This window comes from Malurus melanocephalus, unplaced genomic scaffold, assembly GCF_030028575.1.
Source record: "Malurus melanocephalus ecotype Western Australia unplaced genomic scaffold, MMel_1.1 scaffold_94, whole genome shotgun sequence".
In the NCBI taxonomy this organism is placed as follows: domain Eukaryota; kingdom Metazoa; phylum Chordata; class Aves; order Passeriformes; family Maluridae; genus Malurus; species Malurus melanocephalus.
The window spans coordinates 1,532,471-1,550,182 of record NW_026623326.1 but is presented as its reverse complement, the minus strand read 5'-3'; the positions used below and the strand labels follow the sequence as shown (position 1 = coordinate 1,550,182).

General features: G+C 39.6%; 1 protein-coding gene across 1 annotated transcript in view; it reads left to right on the top strand.

Annotated features, from left to right (window-relative positions):
- Positions 1 to 17,712, top strand: part of MYLK (myosin light chain kinase) — a 190,639-nt gene that overhangs the window by 110,980 nt on the left and 61,947 nt on the right. Inside the window, exons 15-16 of the mRNA XM_057368573.1 lie at positions 7,122 to 7,202; positions 7,562 to 8,451. Coding sequence (XP_057224556.1) covers positions 7,122 to 7,202; positions 7,562 to 8,451 — 971 coding nt within the window. The remainder of the gene's footprint in view (positions 1 to 7,121; positions 7,203 to 7,561; positions 8,452 to 17,712) is intronic.

Genomic DNA, 17,712 nt, shown 5'->3' with positions numbered 1-17,712 from the left:
TTTTTATTCTGGTAAAATAACTGTCCTTAAAATGAAGAGTCAAATTTGCTGGCTCTTTACCTTGTAGARAGTGCAACAGCATTTTCCACCTCCAGTGGTGAAGATTACATATSCCCTATTGTGGTTATAGAAAATACAGTGTGCAGCTTCAAAGTGGTGTTATCATTCTATGCTATAGATGTATAGATTTATTGCTTTCTTTATCAAAATTAGTTCATCAACATGGACATTTGAGTCCATTACCCTGGAAGAAAATTATCTAGTTTGCTTCACACAGTTACTTTTTAGTCCAGGTGGACCGGTCTGAACTGTCCTTTGCCTATCTGCAAATAAACTACTCATATCTTCTTAATACAAGGAGGRAGGGAATTCCTTACTAAATTCAACCTATTTGGCCTGTAAAGAAGGGGTTTAATTTTTGATAGTTACAGTTGATTTTCAACCAGTGTGGCCCAAATGATGGGTATGTCACTATGCCTCCTAGCTCGGAGGTATGTTTTCATAGACTATCACAGGCAGACACAAAMTACCTTCAGCATTTTTTGGTATTTCAAGTCAAATAAGGCAGTCACTTTTCATGAGAAAAGGTAAGATTTCCTATAATGAAATTTCTCTACACTTAATTTCGAGTCTGATTAGTAACATTTATGTAGGTGGAGCCACATGTGCGATGATCTTCTTGCAAATCAGCTCTTCAGTGGATTTAGGCCCTTTGCAGTTTGCAGTGAGTTGTGGACTGGCTCATTTCAGAACAAGTGCCTTAACTGGGACATTCATAATGTTGATTTGAGCAGATCATAGCAATAAATTCTTGCGTCTATGTTCCTGTGGGGATTGGGGTGTTTCTAACACTCAATACCTCTGGCAGGATTAGAAATGCCAGTTCAATTTCATTCAGGTCACCAATCTTGACAGGAGAGAGCAGAAACAGTGAGAATTGCTCCCTTCTGCTGGTACATTTGCACACTTCAGTGTGTGTGTCCAGGGCATGGGCATCTTCTCCTATAATATGCTGGTGGTTTCACTTCAACTGTAAAGAGAATGAGATATTTCAGCAAAACTKCAGGGAGGGAASARTGAAAGAGRACAAAGGAGAGCCAAGAGAGCTTTGTGGAGGGTTTTGTTGGTGCTGATGTAGGAAGTCAACCATAATGGTCAGGTGTAGCTGGTGATTACCCGGGCCAAATTCATCACTGGAGACCTTTTTTCAAAGTGGAAGCCCGACAATATAACTCTAGAATGTATCCTTAAAAAATACTCTTTTTTTTCCAGAAAATTAGCAGATGAGAGCAATTTTTGAGGGGAAGGAGAAAAAGTGAAGCTGTATCTAGRAAACAACTCAGCAGATTACATGAAAGCTGTAGCTATTCCCTAATCCTTTTGGTGGAGRATAGCTAGGGATCCCACAAAGATCAGTGCATTCATGTTGGCTTTTTCTAAACCATAATGAGTAAAGCTCTGCTACTACTAGAGCAAAAGGAATGCTGATACCTCATTTTATTCTGCTGTCATTTGTAAAATTCCAGTTAATGTTTAAGGCACAGAAAGTCTCTGTATGTTTTTAGGCACTGCTTACTGTGGGTAATAGAGATAACATCCTCATCATATCCAAGGAGCCAAAAGTCATCTGTGTAACTTCAAGTTTGCAATAGAGCTAAAATAATTTTCAGCACTAAATGGTCTTGTCTAAATAGCTGTAGAACTGGCTGCATTTGTCTTGAATACTTGATTGAGAATTGTTTATATATTCAGAAACAGTTTTAACAGTACCTGAGAGGAAGGGCTGYRTTTCGTGTCTTTCTCTCAAAAGCTYCTACAAAGTCCATTAAAAATATGGAATAACTGAGAAAACATAAACCAATTCACTGAAGAGTTTATGGAATTGACAGCAGGCTATTTTTAAACATAATCATTATCATTGCAAATAAAATGTGCAGCTCCTTTTCACATATTAATTTTAGAAGCAGGTTGCATAGCTGCTCTTAGGGAGCCACTCCTTCTCCAACTCACTTAATTTAGTCTGGGCATGATTTCCTCCTACTGTTAGTTATTTTCCAGTTTTCTTCTCCATTATTCTTAAGCTCTAAATTCTGTCCTGATACCTCAATTGTTCTCCTTTTGTGTTGGCTGCTTGCAGATTGAAAGTCTGGTGTTAAAACGTGGGTTTAACAAAAGATCCCTTTGTTTCTTGCTGGTTTTTCTCTTTAGTCAGACTGAGCTGACAAAGACATGGAGCCCAGTGTTCTCCTGGTGTGATCCATCCATGGTTGCTCGTTGGCTTTCTGTCTTACCATCCCTCAGCATTATTTAGAATACATCTTTGCTTTGCCTTTTCCTATTCAGCAGACTGCTAAGTCTGCCTTTTAGRAGAGAATTCAYTGTATCCCCTCCYGCTYCTTGTTATAACCTACACAAGCCTAYGATTCCTCTACATTTGCATTTTTCATTTTAATTGTCCTAATAATGCTCCATTGAGCCTGTTACATCTCAGGCCTAGAGGAATAGTGTTGCCTGAATATCAAAAGAGCAGATTCACCCACTACTGCAGTTCATCTATTGAAATTGGACATTTTACAGCCTGCAAAATGCTTAAAATGGAAAATAAAAATCCTTTTCCTTACTCATAAAAATATAGATATCTACTTTCTCTGCTTTCTTTGCATCCTTCCAGTGATGCAGGCACTGATATCCTGTCATCCCAAAATGACTTTTCTGTGTTCTTTCACTCACTATGTACATCATAAATAAAGAGGTAAAAAAAAAAAAAAAAAAAAAAAAAAAAAAAAAAAACCAACAAAAAACAAACAGCTGAGAGAACTGGGCATCAACTGTGTTTGTTGAGCAAAACCTTTATAGTAATACAATCAGAATGAGAGACCTCAGAAATCATCCTGCAGTTCCTTAAACAAAGCATCTGCTTTGTTAACCTTTGTCTTCTCAGGCATAAAGTATTTCTCTTCTCCCCTACTCCCATCTTCCATAAAAGTTTKGTTAGTGTTGATTAATATTGATTTAGATTTTTTGATAATCTGCTTAAAATCAGGGAAAAAGGTTCATTTTAAAAATCAGTGGTACCTCAAAAATAGCAATTCAGGTGCTATAAAAATAGCATTTTTATGAAAATTACATTTCATTACACTAAATAGTAAATACACTTCTGTCTTTCTGTAAAATTCAGTTTGCAAACCTTGTTTTCTGCTATCAACACATTGTCTATTTTTAGAGAAGAAAGCCATGACCCTTTCTGGTTCTATTCTCCCACTCAGTGCTGTAAAATGCAAATGAAATTATTCTTCTTTCAGGTAAAAAAAAGCTTTTGGCAAAGCCCTCAAGTGCATCCTCTTTGAAGCCAGTTGAGTTGCTCTGCTTTGTATCAGCTAAAGTTGTGATCCAGTAGATTACTTGCTTTCTTTGGGGCTAAAGCTTCATGGAGTCTGCRCTATCTCTCCATTAAACTCACAGAAAAGTTGCAAAATCTCCTTCTGAGGCTTTGYAGTTACCTGCACTGAAGCACCAGCTATAAGAAGGGTTCCAATTCTTTGCTGCTTTCCGTTCATTGTTGAAAATTTACTCTGCAGTATTTATTTCACACTTGGTAGGCTGGTAGGAAATTTCAGTATGTCCCCCCACTATAATTAAAAGTGTTTTTTTTCCTCTTCTTCCAGAGAGTGCTTCTTAGGGACATGCAGACAATAAGTCTCATCTAAGGTTCAGTGAAAATATTTGAGTAGGTTCTGCCAAGAAACTAGTATTTCAAGATATTTTGAACATAAAAGCCATTCCAGGGAAAACTGATCCCACAATAGGACAGAGCTATTTTTAAAATTGCCTCAGGCCTTGCAGCTGGGGTTTTATTTGTTTTTGGTGGGCTTTTTTATTATTATTCCCTGACATTTTAAAGAGAAGTCCTGTGCATGAGTATTCTATAGGACAGTCCTGCAAAAGTCAACACTTCCAGGCACTTCTTTACAGCAAAGCTACTGAGCACAGATTTTATCCATGTCTGTCATTATTCCACAATAACAGAGCCACTAAGATCTGTCTGTGTCTAGGGTTTTGTTGACAAAATGCCAACGCAGAGAACCTCAAGCTGCACAAGTAATATTGTTATTGCCAAGATTCAGAGCAGCAGAGACGTGGAAGACTTGAAGATGTGCCCATGTACTGCAAGGCTCTGTTTTTTCTAACTGCCCCTATGCATCTTTGCCTTGCCTAGAGTCTGAAATTGCGTAAAGGTAAAAATATTTACCAAGCTTCCAGAATTATTCGTGATTGAAAATGATATGTAAATCACTCAATCMTTCTTCATTTTTCTTGGCTTGTTTCTCTTTTTCCATCCTGTGATCTCCAAGGTGGAGATCTCCATCAGTGTTTTTAACTTCCCCTTTTTAGACTCTGCCACTGAATTCAGAAGATAAAAGTATGTTCTCCCTGCTCCTAAAATCATCAGTTTGATTTCACTGGGAGCAGGACTTGCCCTGGGAAGGCTGCATTTTTGAACAGACACTCTCAAGGTTTGTATCCAGTAGTCRGGTTTACAGCCATTCACTTGAATTAGAAATAATAAAGATCAAAAAACTACCTTGTGAATAATTTTTCCATCTAGGTACTTGAATGTCCCACTGTTGCCATAATTTGTAAGTGCTTCCCAAGGTTTTAAAAATAGAAAGAACAAAATGCACTCTTACTTTCTTACCCCCTCCTTTATTTTCCAAACCCTGTGAAAAATAGCTTACTTTAGAAGGATTTACTTTGCTTGACTTATTTGCTTCTTTGCATATGCAAAGAATTTGCAGAGGGAAAGATGCACTGCAGAAATGGGTCCTGCAGAAATGCTGCCATTCTTCACAGTGGTCAGGACCACCTTCAGGATCCCTCAATTCCTCTCCTGGGACCGTGCTGGCTCTGTTACTTCAGCCTCTCCCACTGGTGACACAATTCTTGTGGACAAATATTTTTGCCGAACAGTCCTGACAGAAGCTGAGCAGGGAGTGCCTCAACATTTAATGTGCTCTGCAGATTGTCTGTATTTCATCATGCATGGCTTGTCCTTTGTCAGCTTTGGGTTGGTTTTAAGTCCTGAGCAGGAGGGATCTTCAGGTAAACCAACAGTCTGTTAAAGCCCTGCAGCACTGGTGAATGAGCAGTTCCAGAATGTGTCTGCTTTCCTTAAAAACTTTAGAGAAGCAGGAAAAAAACCTCAAGAGTTCCAATATTCCAAAGGGGACCAGTTTGAAATTTATTATTTGAAAACAACAGGTTTTCAGCAATGTTGATACTCTGCCGTAATTTGATGCCAATCAGTATGCTGGGAGGAGGTGACGTGCTATTCTTTTTACTTATCTTTCCATTTTCTTGCCTTCTTTCTATTTCTCTTTCTTCCGAATGGGGGCCACACATATGAGTAAGTAAGACTGGCAGGTCTCCAGAGCAGGGCTGAATTAAATACTCTGCACTGACTTGGGTCCTCTGCTGCCCTTTGGACAGTTTCTGTTTGGTGCTCAGATGTTATCTAGGTTGTTTTGCATCRAAGGAAATGAGAGTTGTGRCTTTCAGTGCTGTCCTCATGGATTGCCTTCAAAAGCAGTTTCTAKTGYACATATTSYGACTTACTGGATATAAAAKTGTTGAAAAYATTTCTCTGGTTTCWTGTTRGTGGTMWTAAGGTCMAWTAAGRTAYGTTWCTRTCAGTMRGRCCTTTACTTTGCWATCCAGCTACTTTGATCAAASCCACCAGTTTCTTTATAGATTTCACATGAGACTGATCCACTGTTTCTTTTTCTGAAGCAATACAAATCAAGAAAAAATTATCTGAGGAGGTGATGGCACTAATTGATCTTATAAGGACAAGGCTTTGTACTGAATCTGTCATTCTATAATCTGTGTTAATTATCTTGCCTTCACTGTAGGTTAAAAGTGGGTGAAGTTATAGATTTTTTTCACCCAAACAGTACCATATCTAGGAAAGTATTTCCATGCTCTGTTTAAAAACCAGGCCAGACAACATACATATGGCAAACCAGCAGTCCTGAGTCCATATTTCAGACTTCAGGGCTAAGTGGATTTGAAGGTGSTCTTATCCAGCAAGTTCAAAGCTGAACGCAGCTGGGAAAACCTGCCTCTCCTGCCTTCCTTCCCTCCAACACACATGTGTTTTGCTCATGTCCAGGAAATGTTTTCAGTAGCAAAAATTATTTTTGTTCAAAAAAGACAAATAATCCAGGACTTTCTAGTCCTTACAGGCTTATACTTAAACCGGGAAAGACAGAAGTGTTTTCACTAATAAAAGATAGCTCAAGTCCTCAATAAATTCAAGTCTGTTTTTTTTAATAGCAGCCAGGGGAATGGTGGTAATAGTTACACAACTGCTGCCCTGGGGGAGTTAAATTTTGCTCTTGGCATCTCATGTGCTAAGCAGAGAAGAGCTGTTTGGGGCTAGAAGAATGATATATGTCTGCGGGAGGGAGGGAGCTGCAGGGGAGCGGGGAGCACTTTAAATGAATTCTTTAATGGGAGCCCTTTCCAGAAGGCATCCGTGGTATTCCTCTGCAAAAGGAAGAATAAGTACTCAGCACCATATATGGTGACACTTTTATGTTTTTTAATATAAACATGTACAGGCTGGAGCAATCCATGTAGATGGGTTTTGCTGATTGGTTGGGCCAGAGGGGAGGGAAGGAAATGAGACCCTGTTTTTAATATCTTAACATTAGAAAACTTAAGAGCTTGAGTTTGAATAAATAAACAGTAGGCAGAGTTGGAAAGATTTTCAGCTTTGCAAAATAGCCCTTTCCTCTGTCTTGATTTTCCAGCTTTTGTATTTATTTTCCTTTAGCTTGTTTGTTTGCAGCTGCTTCATTCTGTAAATTGCTTTGATTTTTGTTCRGGGAGTATGTTGTTCCCAGTGCAGATAGCAACAGATCAGTAAAAGCTATTTGAGGTAGCTTGTCTCCAAATATAAGGGGACCAAAGCCACCCAGTCAATCCCCACAATGCTGGGCGTAGAGAAGGAGAGTGCCACGCTGGGTTTGAGCTGTTTTAGTGCAATACACAATCACTTAGCTCAGGCAAGTTACAGAGGAAGAAACCCCCAWTTTTCTGATTTCACTTAAATATTTCAGGAACCAAGTTGGAGAATGCAGCTGCCAGGTGTCTCTGATGCTGCGGGAGAGTTCAGCTTCCACAGCAGAAATGCTCAGAGAGTGAGTATTTTTCCCAGGGACTTGCATGGGTGGGTTCTATTTTTTGCTCCGTTAATTCCCTGCCCTTACAGACCCGGGCTGGCTGCAGTTCAACCTAATCCCCAAATGTGACCTAACAAACTGTTTTCATCATACAAGCTAAGCACACTGTACCAAGCCAGAGTAGAGAAGATCTTTTTTGTTTGTGCCCTTATATGGCTCCTGAAGTCATCATTGATGCAATAAACTAATGGAGTATGCTCCTCTAATCAACCTCCCCTTCTATAAACACATTTTGTTCCTGCTCTGAGATTGTTCCCTGACATTTTTAAACCAGCCCCTTTCCTGGCTCTCTCTTTCTTTTCTTTTTTGGATCATAGTGGGAGGGAATCAGCCAGCTCTGGAGAGCAAAGAGATGGTGGAGATCATGGTAAACTAACATTTGGTAGAACAAGTGGCTTCAAAAAGAACAGCAGCGTAAGCAGAGTAGCTGAGGAAGAGCAGGAAGACGTCCGAGGTGTGCTGAAGAGGCGAGTGGAAACTCGGGAGCACACAGAGGAGAGCCTGAGGCAGCAGGAAGCTGAGCAACTTGATTTCCGTGATATTTTAGGCAAGAAAGTCAGCACCAAAAGTTTTTCTGAGGAGGAACTGAAAGAAATCCCAGCCGAGCAAATGGACTTCCGAGCAAACCTGCAGCGGCAGGTCAAACCCAAGACCTTGTCAGAGGAGGAGAGGAAGGTCCATGCTCCCCAGCAGGTGGACTTCCGCTCTGTGCTGGCCAAGAAGGGCACCCCGAAAACCCCAGTGCCAGAAAAGGCACCACCTCCTAAACCTGCAGTYACAGATTTCAGGTCTGTGCTGGGCTCAAAGAAGAAGCCACCTGCGGAGAATGGCAGCGCTGGCACCCCGGCACCAAATGCCCGCGCCAATTCTGAAGCCCAGAATGCCACCCCCAATTCCCAAGCCCCTGTTGCCAAACCAGCAGTGAAAAAAGAGGAGAAGAATGATAGAAACTGTGAACGTGGATGTGCAGTGGTGGACGGCGGAATAATTGGGAAAAAAGCTGAAAACAAAGCACCAGCAAGCAAACCACCAGCCAGCAAAGGAACAGCACCCTCCTTTACAGAAAAGCTTCAGGATGCTCAAGTAGCTGATGGTGAAAAATTGGTCTTACAATGTCGGATTTCCTCTGATCCCCCTGCAGCTGTCACCTGGACTCTAGACAGCAAAGCCATCAAATCGTCGAAGTCCACTGTCATCTCCCAAGAAGGTAAATTAATTGCATTACAAGCCAGCTGGATGGCACACTGTTATATCTGGCTCTTGATTAATAATATTTAGTTCATTAAAGGTAACGCAATACTTAYTTAAGTCCTGTGCCAGTAACTGTTTCCAGATGCAGCTTTCTTGTTATTTCAGTGGAGTACACAAGGAACAATATTGTTTGACATTTCTTGCAGATTCCCCTTTAACAGCCTGCAGATGTAAATTTTATAAAGTTGAACTTCTTGCATTTTTAAATGCTGTTTACATTGCTACCACTGCTTAAGGAGCTGGTACATGATGCTTATTTAAACTGAACTTTAAGGATTTAGAACATTGAAAACATAATAATATTATTGCTGGTTTACAAATTCTAATTTAATTCTTCTGTATGTTTAATATTTCAGGCTTTTTATTGCAATAAGAAACACAGAAGCAAAGAGGGGTTGTGTCATAGAAAGAAATTACTACAAGTTATGATCAGAGTTGAGAACTGATTTCCAGTGTATTTAATGCCCCACCACCGATGCTTCTGTTGCCATTACAAGCACTGAAATATTTAAACTCCACTGGCTTGGTAGCTTTTAACTTACAAAACTGCATAGAGTTTGGTAGAAATCCCTAAAGGGAATACTTATTGTTTTCAATCTGAGTGATTTCTTTATATTTCACACTTTGGATAATCAAACCCTCCTAGACTGTTTTTTTGCCTGAACATTAATGTTTTATCTAGACAAAATTTATTTTCCTTGGGACAAAAATAGGGAGGAAGGACAATTAACAGCACAAAACCCCTTCCTCTTTACTTYGTATGTATTCTATAAACRATGAGGAGATTGACACYRTCTGGCACGTTGTAGCAAAAAGTTYATGTTCACAGTAAGGATTACAGCTTTACATAGAGGTCTGCACTCTTGCTTTTGAATCTTTCTTCATTTAATACAGACTATTTTTAGTGTTACCAAATGAGAACCACATTAATATGCACAATAATTCAGCATGTCCAGTGAATCCTTGTGCAGTGCTCCAAGCAGAGTAACAGAAGCATTCTCTTGAAGTGGATGTAGTCAGAAACAGTATTGTCTTCAGAGAGGGTTGAGGTACCCAAGCAGTGCATTAAAGAGTTTCCAAAGTAGATGCAGAAAGGGAAATGGTAGCAGGTGCATTGTGTCTGGCCTGTGTCTGAAGTACCATAATATTTGGGGTTTTTTTGTGCATAAAAGTTGATTTTCACCAGAGGGGACTGTATAGRTTAAGGATAAGTGTCATGTACATGAGAAAAAGTTGACTGGTGGAAATGATATTTGTATAAAAAAAGACTGACAGGATCAGTCAGCTTAGCCAGCCTTATGCTGGAAGAAAGATTTTTTGGAGTTGCTCAGAGTGAAAAAGAAATTATTTATCCCAAAATTCCATAACTCCTGTCAAAGKAATCACATAGACAGCATCTCTGTACAAAAGCTCCTGAGCTATGGTGGAGGCTCCTAAAGTCACTAAAGCTTTATTGTTGYGGTGCTGCAGAAAGCTGTTTTTTTGGCTGAAATAAACTGAGTTATTGACTGTCATAATCGCCCAACTCATATTCACGCTATAAAATGGTGCTGTGGAGTTGCAAACCCAGTGTAGCTGTTCACAGTGAAGTGATCCTYATGTCCAGAAATGCTCTGTCACCTGCCTGACAGGGCACGAGWCTTCTCCCACCCAGTTTGTCTGGGCTGGGTGTCAGCCCTGCTCATAACACTCCAGGGAGTCACACTTTGGCAGAGCTTTCCTTTGAGGTCAGGATCAAAGGTCAGCACAGCACAAGGAAACCCCTGTTCCAGGACAGCTTCTTGAAGGGAGTGCAGACACTGTCCTTGTGTTCCATTTGTACCTCTGTTGCACTTGTACCACGTTTAGCAATCAGTGTTATCAGTACTTCAAAGTCAGGCTTTCTGTTCCACGTATTTGCAGAGGATCTTAGAAAGAAATATTACACAGGGCAGTAAGTTTTCTCCTTTAATGGAAAGACAAGGAATGAGGATTAGAACTTTTTTTTTTAAACCTTATTACATGCCCTCTGGTGCACTGAGGGGGTGCATTGCATGATGGTCAATTTGGGTTTTTTTCCTGACAGTACCTGCTAGCTTGGCACTTGGAGAAGAATGTGTTGCTGCTTTCCCACTGTAAGATGCCTTCATGCCAACTCTTAAGCAATTAACTAGGTATGCATGATACTTTAAGTAAGTTCCAGATTTCACAGAGATTTAGTTTTCTCTTTTTCCCTAATTAGGAACACATATATACTTTAGGGAGCCAAGGGAGGAGAAAGAATAACGAGTAGCAGACTAGAACTGAAAAATAGCAAATTCATTCAGTACCAGGAAATATTGTTCAATAGGGAAGCTGTGTGGATTAGCCCCATAGATAGTTTTTGGAGCAGCTTTAAACACAGAGAGCAACAACAACACTGGATGTCATCACTGCAGGCCAAAGCCAAAGTCCCAGTTTCCATCCTTTGCCCCAAACACTGAAAATGCAGTTCACTCACATCCACAGGTGTCCTTCAGCAGCAGTGTCTGTGGCAAAGCTTGGAGCAGCATTTAATGGGCCCTGGAGTCATCCTCAGCTGAAAGAGGGTTGAGTCTGTGAGGAAGAAGAGTAATTCAGAGCTAACAGACCTAGYTCACCTTTGTAGGTTTAAATCTTGCAAAGCCATTTTTTATTTCTTTGGTASGACCTTGCTCCTCCTGTGTTCAGCAACAAAATCCACTATGGAAGAGGATAGAGTAGATCTATTCTTAACCATTTCACCAGCTGCCTTTGTGCTGCTGTGATATTTGGTGGTAACCATGGGGGTTTCTTTTTCAGACTCTCCAGTGGTATCTTACAATAACTTACATGTTCTTAATGAGTTGGATACTGGTAAACTCTTTGTCTAGAGTAAGGCATGTTCTGCCTCTTAACCACACTACTAGCCTGTCTTGCTATGAAATATTGTCCCACAGACTGGTCAGAGTAAGTAAAGCATGAACCCACAGAATGTTATGTATTTGTCTTTTGGAAATTGAATTATTATTCTCTGTCATTCCCAAAAGAGAGAGGGGAAAAAAGGGCACAAAGAGACAGCAGTTTGCTCATCTCCTTGTGCCAAATATATTGTGAAGATAAATACATAAAATCCAGTTTCAGGAACACATGATTAAACAGTGGCATATTTGGTCAGAAAGGTTAAACTTAGAAATATACTTGTTTGTMACAAGTTCACAGGACAGGCAAACTATGCAAAACTATATCCCTTTGTGTAGTCACTCACTGAAAACAATTTTCCTTGGCATATTTGTTGTAGTTGATAGTGAGGCCCTTTTCCTTTTAGAAACAATGCTGGTCACAGAAGCACTGCAGAGCCTGACTGACRCTAAAGTGCCTGCCCAAAGCAGTTGAGCCACTGGAGTGCAGGAGAAGGGAGAGTTGATCCCTGCTTCTGTACCTTTGGAGAAGCATCAGAACAGCYTCTGACTGCGAAGGCCTTTGCTAAAAGAAAAGCTAAACCCTGCTCCAAAAAAGACCTTCGTCTTCAGGCATATTTATTTTTTGCTGTATTCTGGCAGTTATCTAGGGCTTGCAATGTATTCCATGATTCCAGGGTTAAATTTAGTTAGAGGTCAGAATCTGGACAGCACTATCCTGAATGGCACAATCACAACAATAGGTAATGTTGTGTCACGTTCCTTCCATTTTACATTTCAACTATTTTCCCTTTGAAATCACGAACATCAGTACACTTATTCTTCCATTCCTTTTAACAATTYCCCAAATGGCACTCTGTTGGTTGATGGGAATGATTTTTTGATTTATGTATAATTTTTTGGTGAAATTAGCTCTTGCACTATTTTTCTGTTGCACAATTTTATCAATAGTTTGATTTTATACTTTTCTTCTTTTAAACTTGTCAGAGTGCAGTTATCTACCTTTCTGAGATAGATATTAATGTGGTTTTTTTCCCATGAAATACCAAAATAAATGGTTACTAATAAAAAAAGAGGGTACTCATAAATTAGAGCATTATACATTTATACCAATGGGGTAGATAATGCACGGTTAAAAGGCACTTTAATATGAGAGACTTCTTTGTTTGAAGTTATGGAGGGGCTTTTTGTTTGGAAAAAAGTTTTAAGAAAGCTTGAGCAGACAGAGCAGTGAAGTTAGACTTATAAGGACTGACTAGAACAAGTTTCCTCACAGGGGGAACTCTTTAGAGCAGAACCCATTTTGTTTTGTAATTGTAAAGCACTGGCCCAGCAGTGCCTTGTGATACTGTCCTTCTCTGTAACTCAATCCTGGACAGAAAATCCACTAGAAAGTGCTTGCATGGTTCCAAAAGTTGTTCTGTAAGATGGCAGTGAAAGGGCTTTGCCAGCCAGCATCCTTAGTGAACTGGTCAGCAGAGGTTTACAATGAATACAAGTCAGAACTGGTAAACTTGCCATTTTTAAAGTCAGCTTGCTCTGCTTTTTTTGGACAGATTTAGTACTATGTGACTATATAGATGAACAAGGAACTGTCTAATATAGACTAATGTAGACTCAGGTAGCAGTGATGGTGTAGCTTAGAAAATGCCCAGACTGTATTGCTTTGTCTGAGCCAGCATTTTTTCTTCCCAAGTTTCTTGGCAGTGTAAAGATTTGGTAATCTTATTAGCAATAATGCCTTAACAACTTTCTTGTGACTTAACGTAACTCCTAAATCTTCCTATCAATTGTGCAAGTCTGTGTCTGCCAGTCTAACTAAGATCTGCCATGACTTTTTAATTTTCTTTTAAATTAAATTTGGGCAAGAGTTTGGTGTGTAATTAACTCAACTCTATATACTGCTGAAAGCAGATGGGTTTTGCACCTAAGTAAAGCTTCTTCAGAAAGTTTAGGACTGGGGAGATCATCTGAGCATCAGTTCTGACACAACACCATGGTTGTCACATGYCACATTTCCCTCTGCACTGTCATTTATGTCTGAATCTGTCTTCCTGTAAATGCATATAGTGTGGGTTTACATACAGCAAAAGAGAAACATTTGCTATAATAGTGTCTAATTATTCTGGTAAGAGTTTTGTTATTAAATCAAGTAACAAAACAATGGCTTGTTTCTAACTGGATAGAATGGCTTTGACTCTGTAACCAAGCTATCATTCTCCTTTTTATTTGAAACTTGACAAATCAAGCTCTTACTAGCTTTCTCTCCATGATGCACTTCATCCAGCCCTTGGAGGCTTGGGGTTSTTTTGTTTTGGTTTTCTTTTCAATAACTCCTCTCCAGTTGCTGTTTTTTGGCTTATTATCCTAATTTAGAAAACAGGCAGCAGAATCATGTGGGTATGAGCATCAGCAAGATGGATCATAACTTACTGCTGCCCTTACTGAGGTTATTAGCCCTGTTTCTACCTCACAACATTGGAGCCCATGTTTGATGTTTGTCATTTTTCTATTAAACCTTTAAACCTTCTAAATACACAATATCCCTTATTGACATCATTGCTTGTCTTTTCATTATTCTAAATCCCATTTTCTTTCAGTGAATTGGACTCAGCTTAAAAAGTAAATGAGATTGTTTGTGAGGACTGCTCTGTTTTCTCTCTTTCTCTTTTCCCTGTCCAAGATTCCTTCTAGCATCTGTAAATTTATCAATGTTAATTTATGAGTACTTCCCCATCACAGATTAAAATGTTTAATAACTTGGGCCCTAGTCTGATCACAGAGGAAATACACTGGAAAAAGAGTGAGTGATGATTTCCAATTGTCAGCTTCCTCAGGAGATCTTTATTTTGGCTGCTCTAACTCCTTCCTAAATTAATGTCAATTTAGTAATGTAGCATTAATTACAAGCAGAATAATGTGAGGTATCGCTACTATTTCAGTAAAGATTAAGAAAACTAYCTTTGCACAGATACATTTGCCAGTTAAATGTCTAATGCCATGAATCATGAAAGTAGGTTTCTCACATCATTTTCCTTAAAACTCTATCAATTAGCAGTAATTACATTTGACATTTTTTTTCTTCTCTGAAATTCATATGATTTTTTTCACTGTTTTTTCTGTTGTCACTGTTAACTGTAGTCAATATTTTCCAGGTCAACCCACTTCTCATTTTTAAACATGACTGTAACATGTTCACATATTCAAACTTTCCCAGACAATTTGGCATTTATTTAAAAAATTAACACTCTAAGCCAATGGGTTYCTTAAAAAAATATGTCTCCTAGGCACAATTTCTCATAGACCAKTGTTTATTAATATTGCCTAAATACTCCACGGTACTTTTTTATACCATGGGATACAAATGAGAAAGCCATAAACTTGAGTCTGCATCATGGACAGGAGTCAGGAGGTTGGCCAGCTAGATGCCAGCGTGGGGAATGAGACTAAGAAACTGTYTTTTGTTGGTTTGTGTATTTGTTTTATATCTGAAGTTGGCTTTCTGTGGAGTTTCATGGAAAGAATGCAGAAGCCTCGAGATATTTTAAACTGTCTTGCACTATTTTTGAGTAAGTCAGAGAACCCTTTAATAGCTCTAAATTCAAAGGAAAGACTGTGTATCTAAACCAGAGTCTCCAGTAAACCATCAGCTTTTGTGGCTCTTATGGTCTTTTCTAGAGCTGCACCAGTCCCAGTGTCTAAGTGGTAGATTCCAGTATTTGTGTTTACTCCAATCCTGCACTTTGTGACAACATTTAAGGATTGTCTGTGGCCTGGTTCCTAAAAAAAAGTAGAGGGTTGGGGCGACAAAAYAGATAGCAAATATTTTTAGTTGACTGGGGGATTTGTGAAATGCCAGGATTTCAGAACACCCAACTGGAGTAACCAGTCTGGGCTTTCCAGCAGTTATGAGAAATAAGCTTGTTTCAAGTCATGGGGGGATTTTGCAGAGGAAATACCAAATACTTCATTGAAAGACATTTGGCCTTCTAGCCCCGGGAATTGACTGTAGCTCTAGATCACAGAACGTAGGCCTGGTTGGGAAGTTTCCTGTGAAACTTATGAAATCTCATCAAGYTCTGCYTTGGTTTTGGTGGTTTGGTTTTTTCTTCCCTAGTTTTCTACAAAAAATGAGGTTTCTACTACAGCCATGCTCCCTCAGCCTCCCCTTATACTCCTTATCCAACCTGGGCAATACTTTCTGATCCAGTGGCCAATTTCATGCCTAGTTCTAGAAGTCCACAGTGTCGTGAATATTGGTGGCTAAACAGAGTGACCCAAATTTTTCATATTCCCTCCAGTGAGGGCTACTACCATTGTATCTGGTGGTAGCAAGAAGGCCAGAAATCCTCACGTACTTTGCATGTGCTGTTCCAGTGGAGTTCCTGGGGAGAAGGAAGAACAGGAGGAGAATAGGATGCAGATTATTTTCACAGAGAGGTGGGAGTTAGGAGGGAAAGGGACATGGCCCCTGAAAAAAAAACAGATTTCCTTCACCTTCCTCACAAAATAACTTCATTAAATGAGTGGTGAGGAGTGAGCCTGTGTCAATTAGTCTTCAATGAGTTCAGGAAGGGCTTTTGAGCAGGTAGAAAACTCCAGAAGAAGCTAGAGTAAATTCTGCATTGTTCCAGYCCCTTAATGGTTCAGGTATCCTTACAGGCCAGGCTCCTTTCCTGCAGTAAGATGGCCCGAGGTTTCCTTCATATATCTGTCTTTGTTCCATAGTTCCATTTTTTTCAAAAACATCTTTAGGTTTTAATGTGCAATCTTTTCTAATCTTGTTACATAGATTTGTACAAATTCTTAGACTGGATGTTATCTGTGGCTTGCTCTCCAAATGTCTCTTTAAACAGCAGAGACAYGTGAATTTATATTTGCTAGATGCCTTCAAGAATACTTTTCTACTGTCTCTCCTCCATTTGGAATGGAACTGCAGCTCGTGACATTTTTGGCTTCAGCCTGACTCATGGAAAAGCGTTACCTCAGGGAGGGCACGTGGATTTTCTTTTCACCCTGTGGTTGGCTGAGCACAGCCCATGTGAGTGAGGGGTCAGTGCTCYTCTTCTGAGATAGTTTTCATATCATTTCTCAGGGGAAAATAGTCATYATTTAGAGCTTCTTGATTTTGTGGAGGATGATATAGAGGGGAAAAATAATTTTCTCCTGACCGCTATGTGTTTCTGGCAAACCAAATTTGCTGGAAACCATCTGAATGTTTTTTATAAGATTTGTCTTGTATAATGATATCCAGATTTAAAATGAGAGAAAAATCTGAATGCCAAGAGCATAATTGACATGTCTGAACGAAATTCATCTCCAAAGAGAACCRGTAAACTCCCAAAGTTCTTTGGATGGAGAGGAATTGTTTCAAGATCCTTTTCATGGCCCAGTATCACCTGTGCCRTCTCCCACATCAYAGGGGACACATTTGAWGGGGAGCCTGGAATTAAACATTCTGGAAGGCAGAAGGCAGCCTTCACTTGTCATAGAAAGAAAGGTGGCAAATACAGATCTGGGAAATTTTCATACATCTCAGGAGACAGGGTGAATATCTGAAAAAAAATATCTGTTCAATCTTACCATTAATTAGGAATGACTGTGAGAAAGGTAAATGGAGGAAGAGGGAAGGTTTTACTGCAGCTGAGATAAGCTGAGGGTGGAGGGATTTGGGGCAGAGCAGCAGCAATGGGCAGAAATGCACAATGCCTCAGGCTGTGTTTAGGGGACAGACCCAGCATTCCAATAAAGAAGGAGAAAACAAACCCACGCTTCAGCCTCACTTAATAAGGGATATTTGGAAGGGGAAAGTGGAGCATTTTAATTGGGCTTCTCCCTGGAAAGTACTTCATTGTCCCAAGCAATGCAAGTGAATGTAAGGGACAAGGTTCTTCTTCCTCATCCACATCTACTGGGAACAACTTCTGTTTTGGTTCACAGAGTTTTAATTTTTAAGAGGAAATGTATTTCCCTTGGGTCATACCAAGCTTCCCTTGGTAAATAATGAGCTTWTGTGCATCCTGTTTCTGCAAAGCCAATTAAGTCAAATTTTGGTTTTTTTGTTTGAAAAGAAATTGGTTGCAGTAACAAATTTGATTGCCACTAATATATTGGACTTTCCAATGGATGTTTTACAATATCAGGCAGTTATTCATTAGGCAATTCCAGCAAAAAGAAAATGTCTTTCAGTGCCATTTGTAAACTTAAGCAATAAGCTGAAGTTCTGCTCTCACACACAAGAATTCTCGTGGGAATGCCAGAGACAAAGCTGAATCAAAACATTGAAGATGGGCATTTGACAGTAACCCTGTTATTTACAG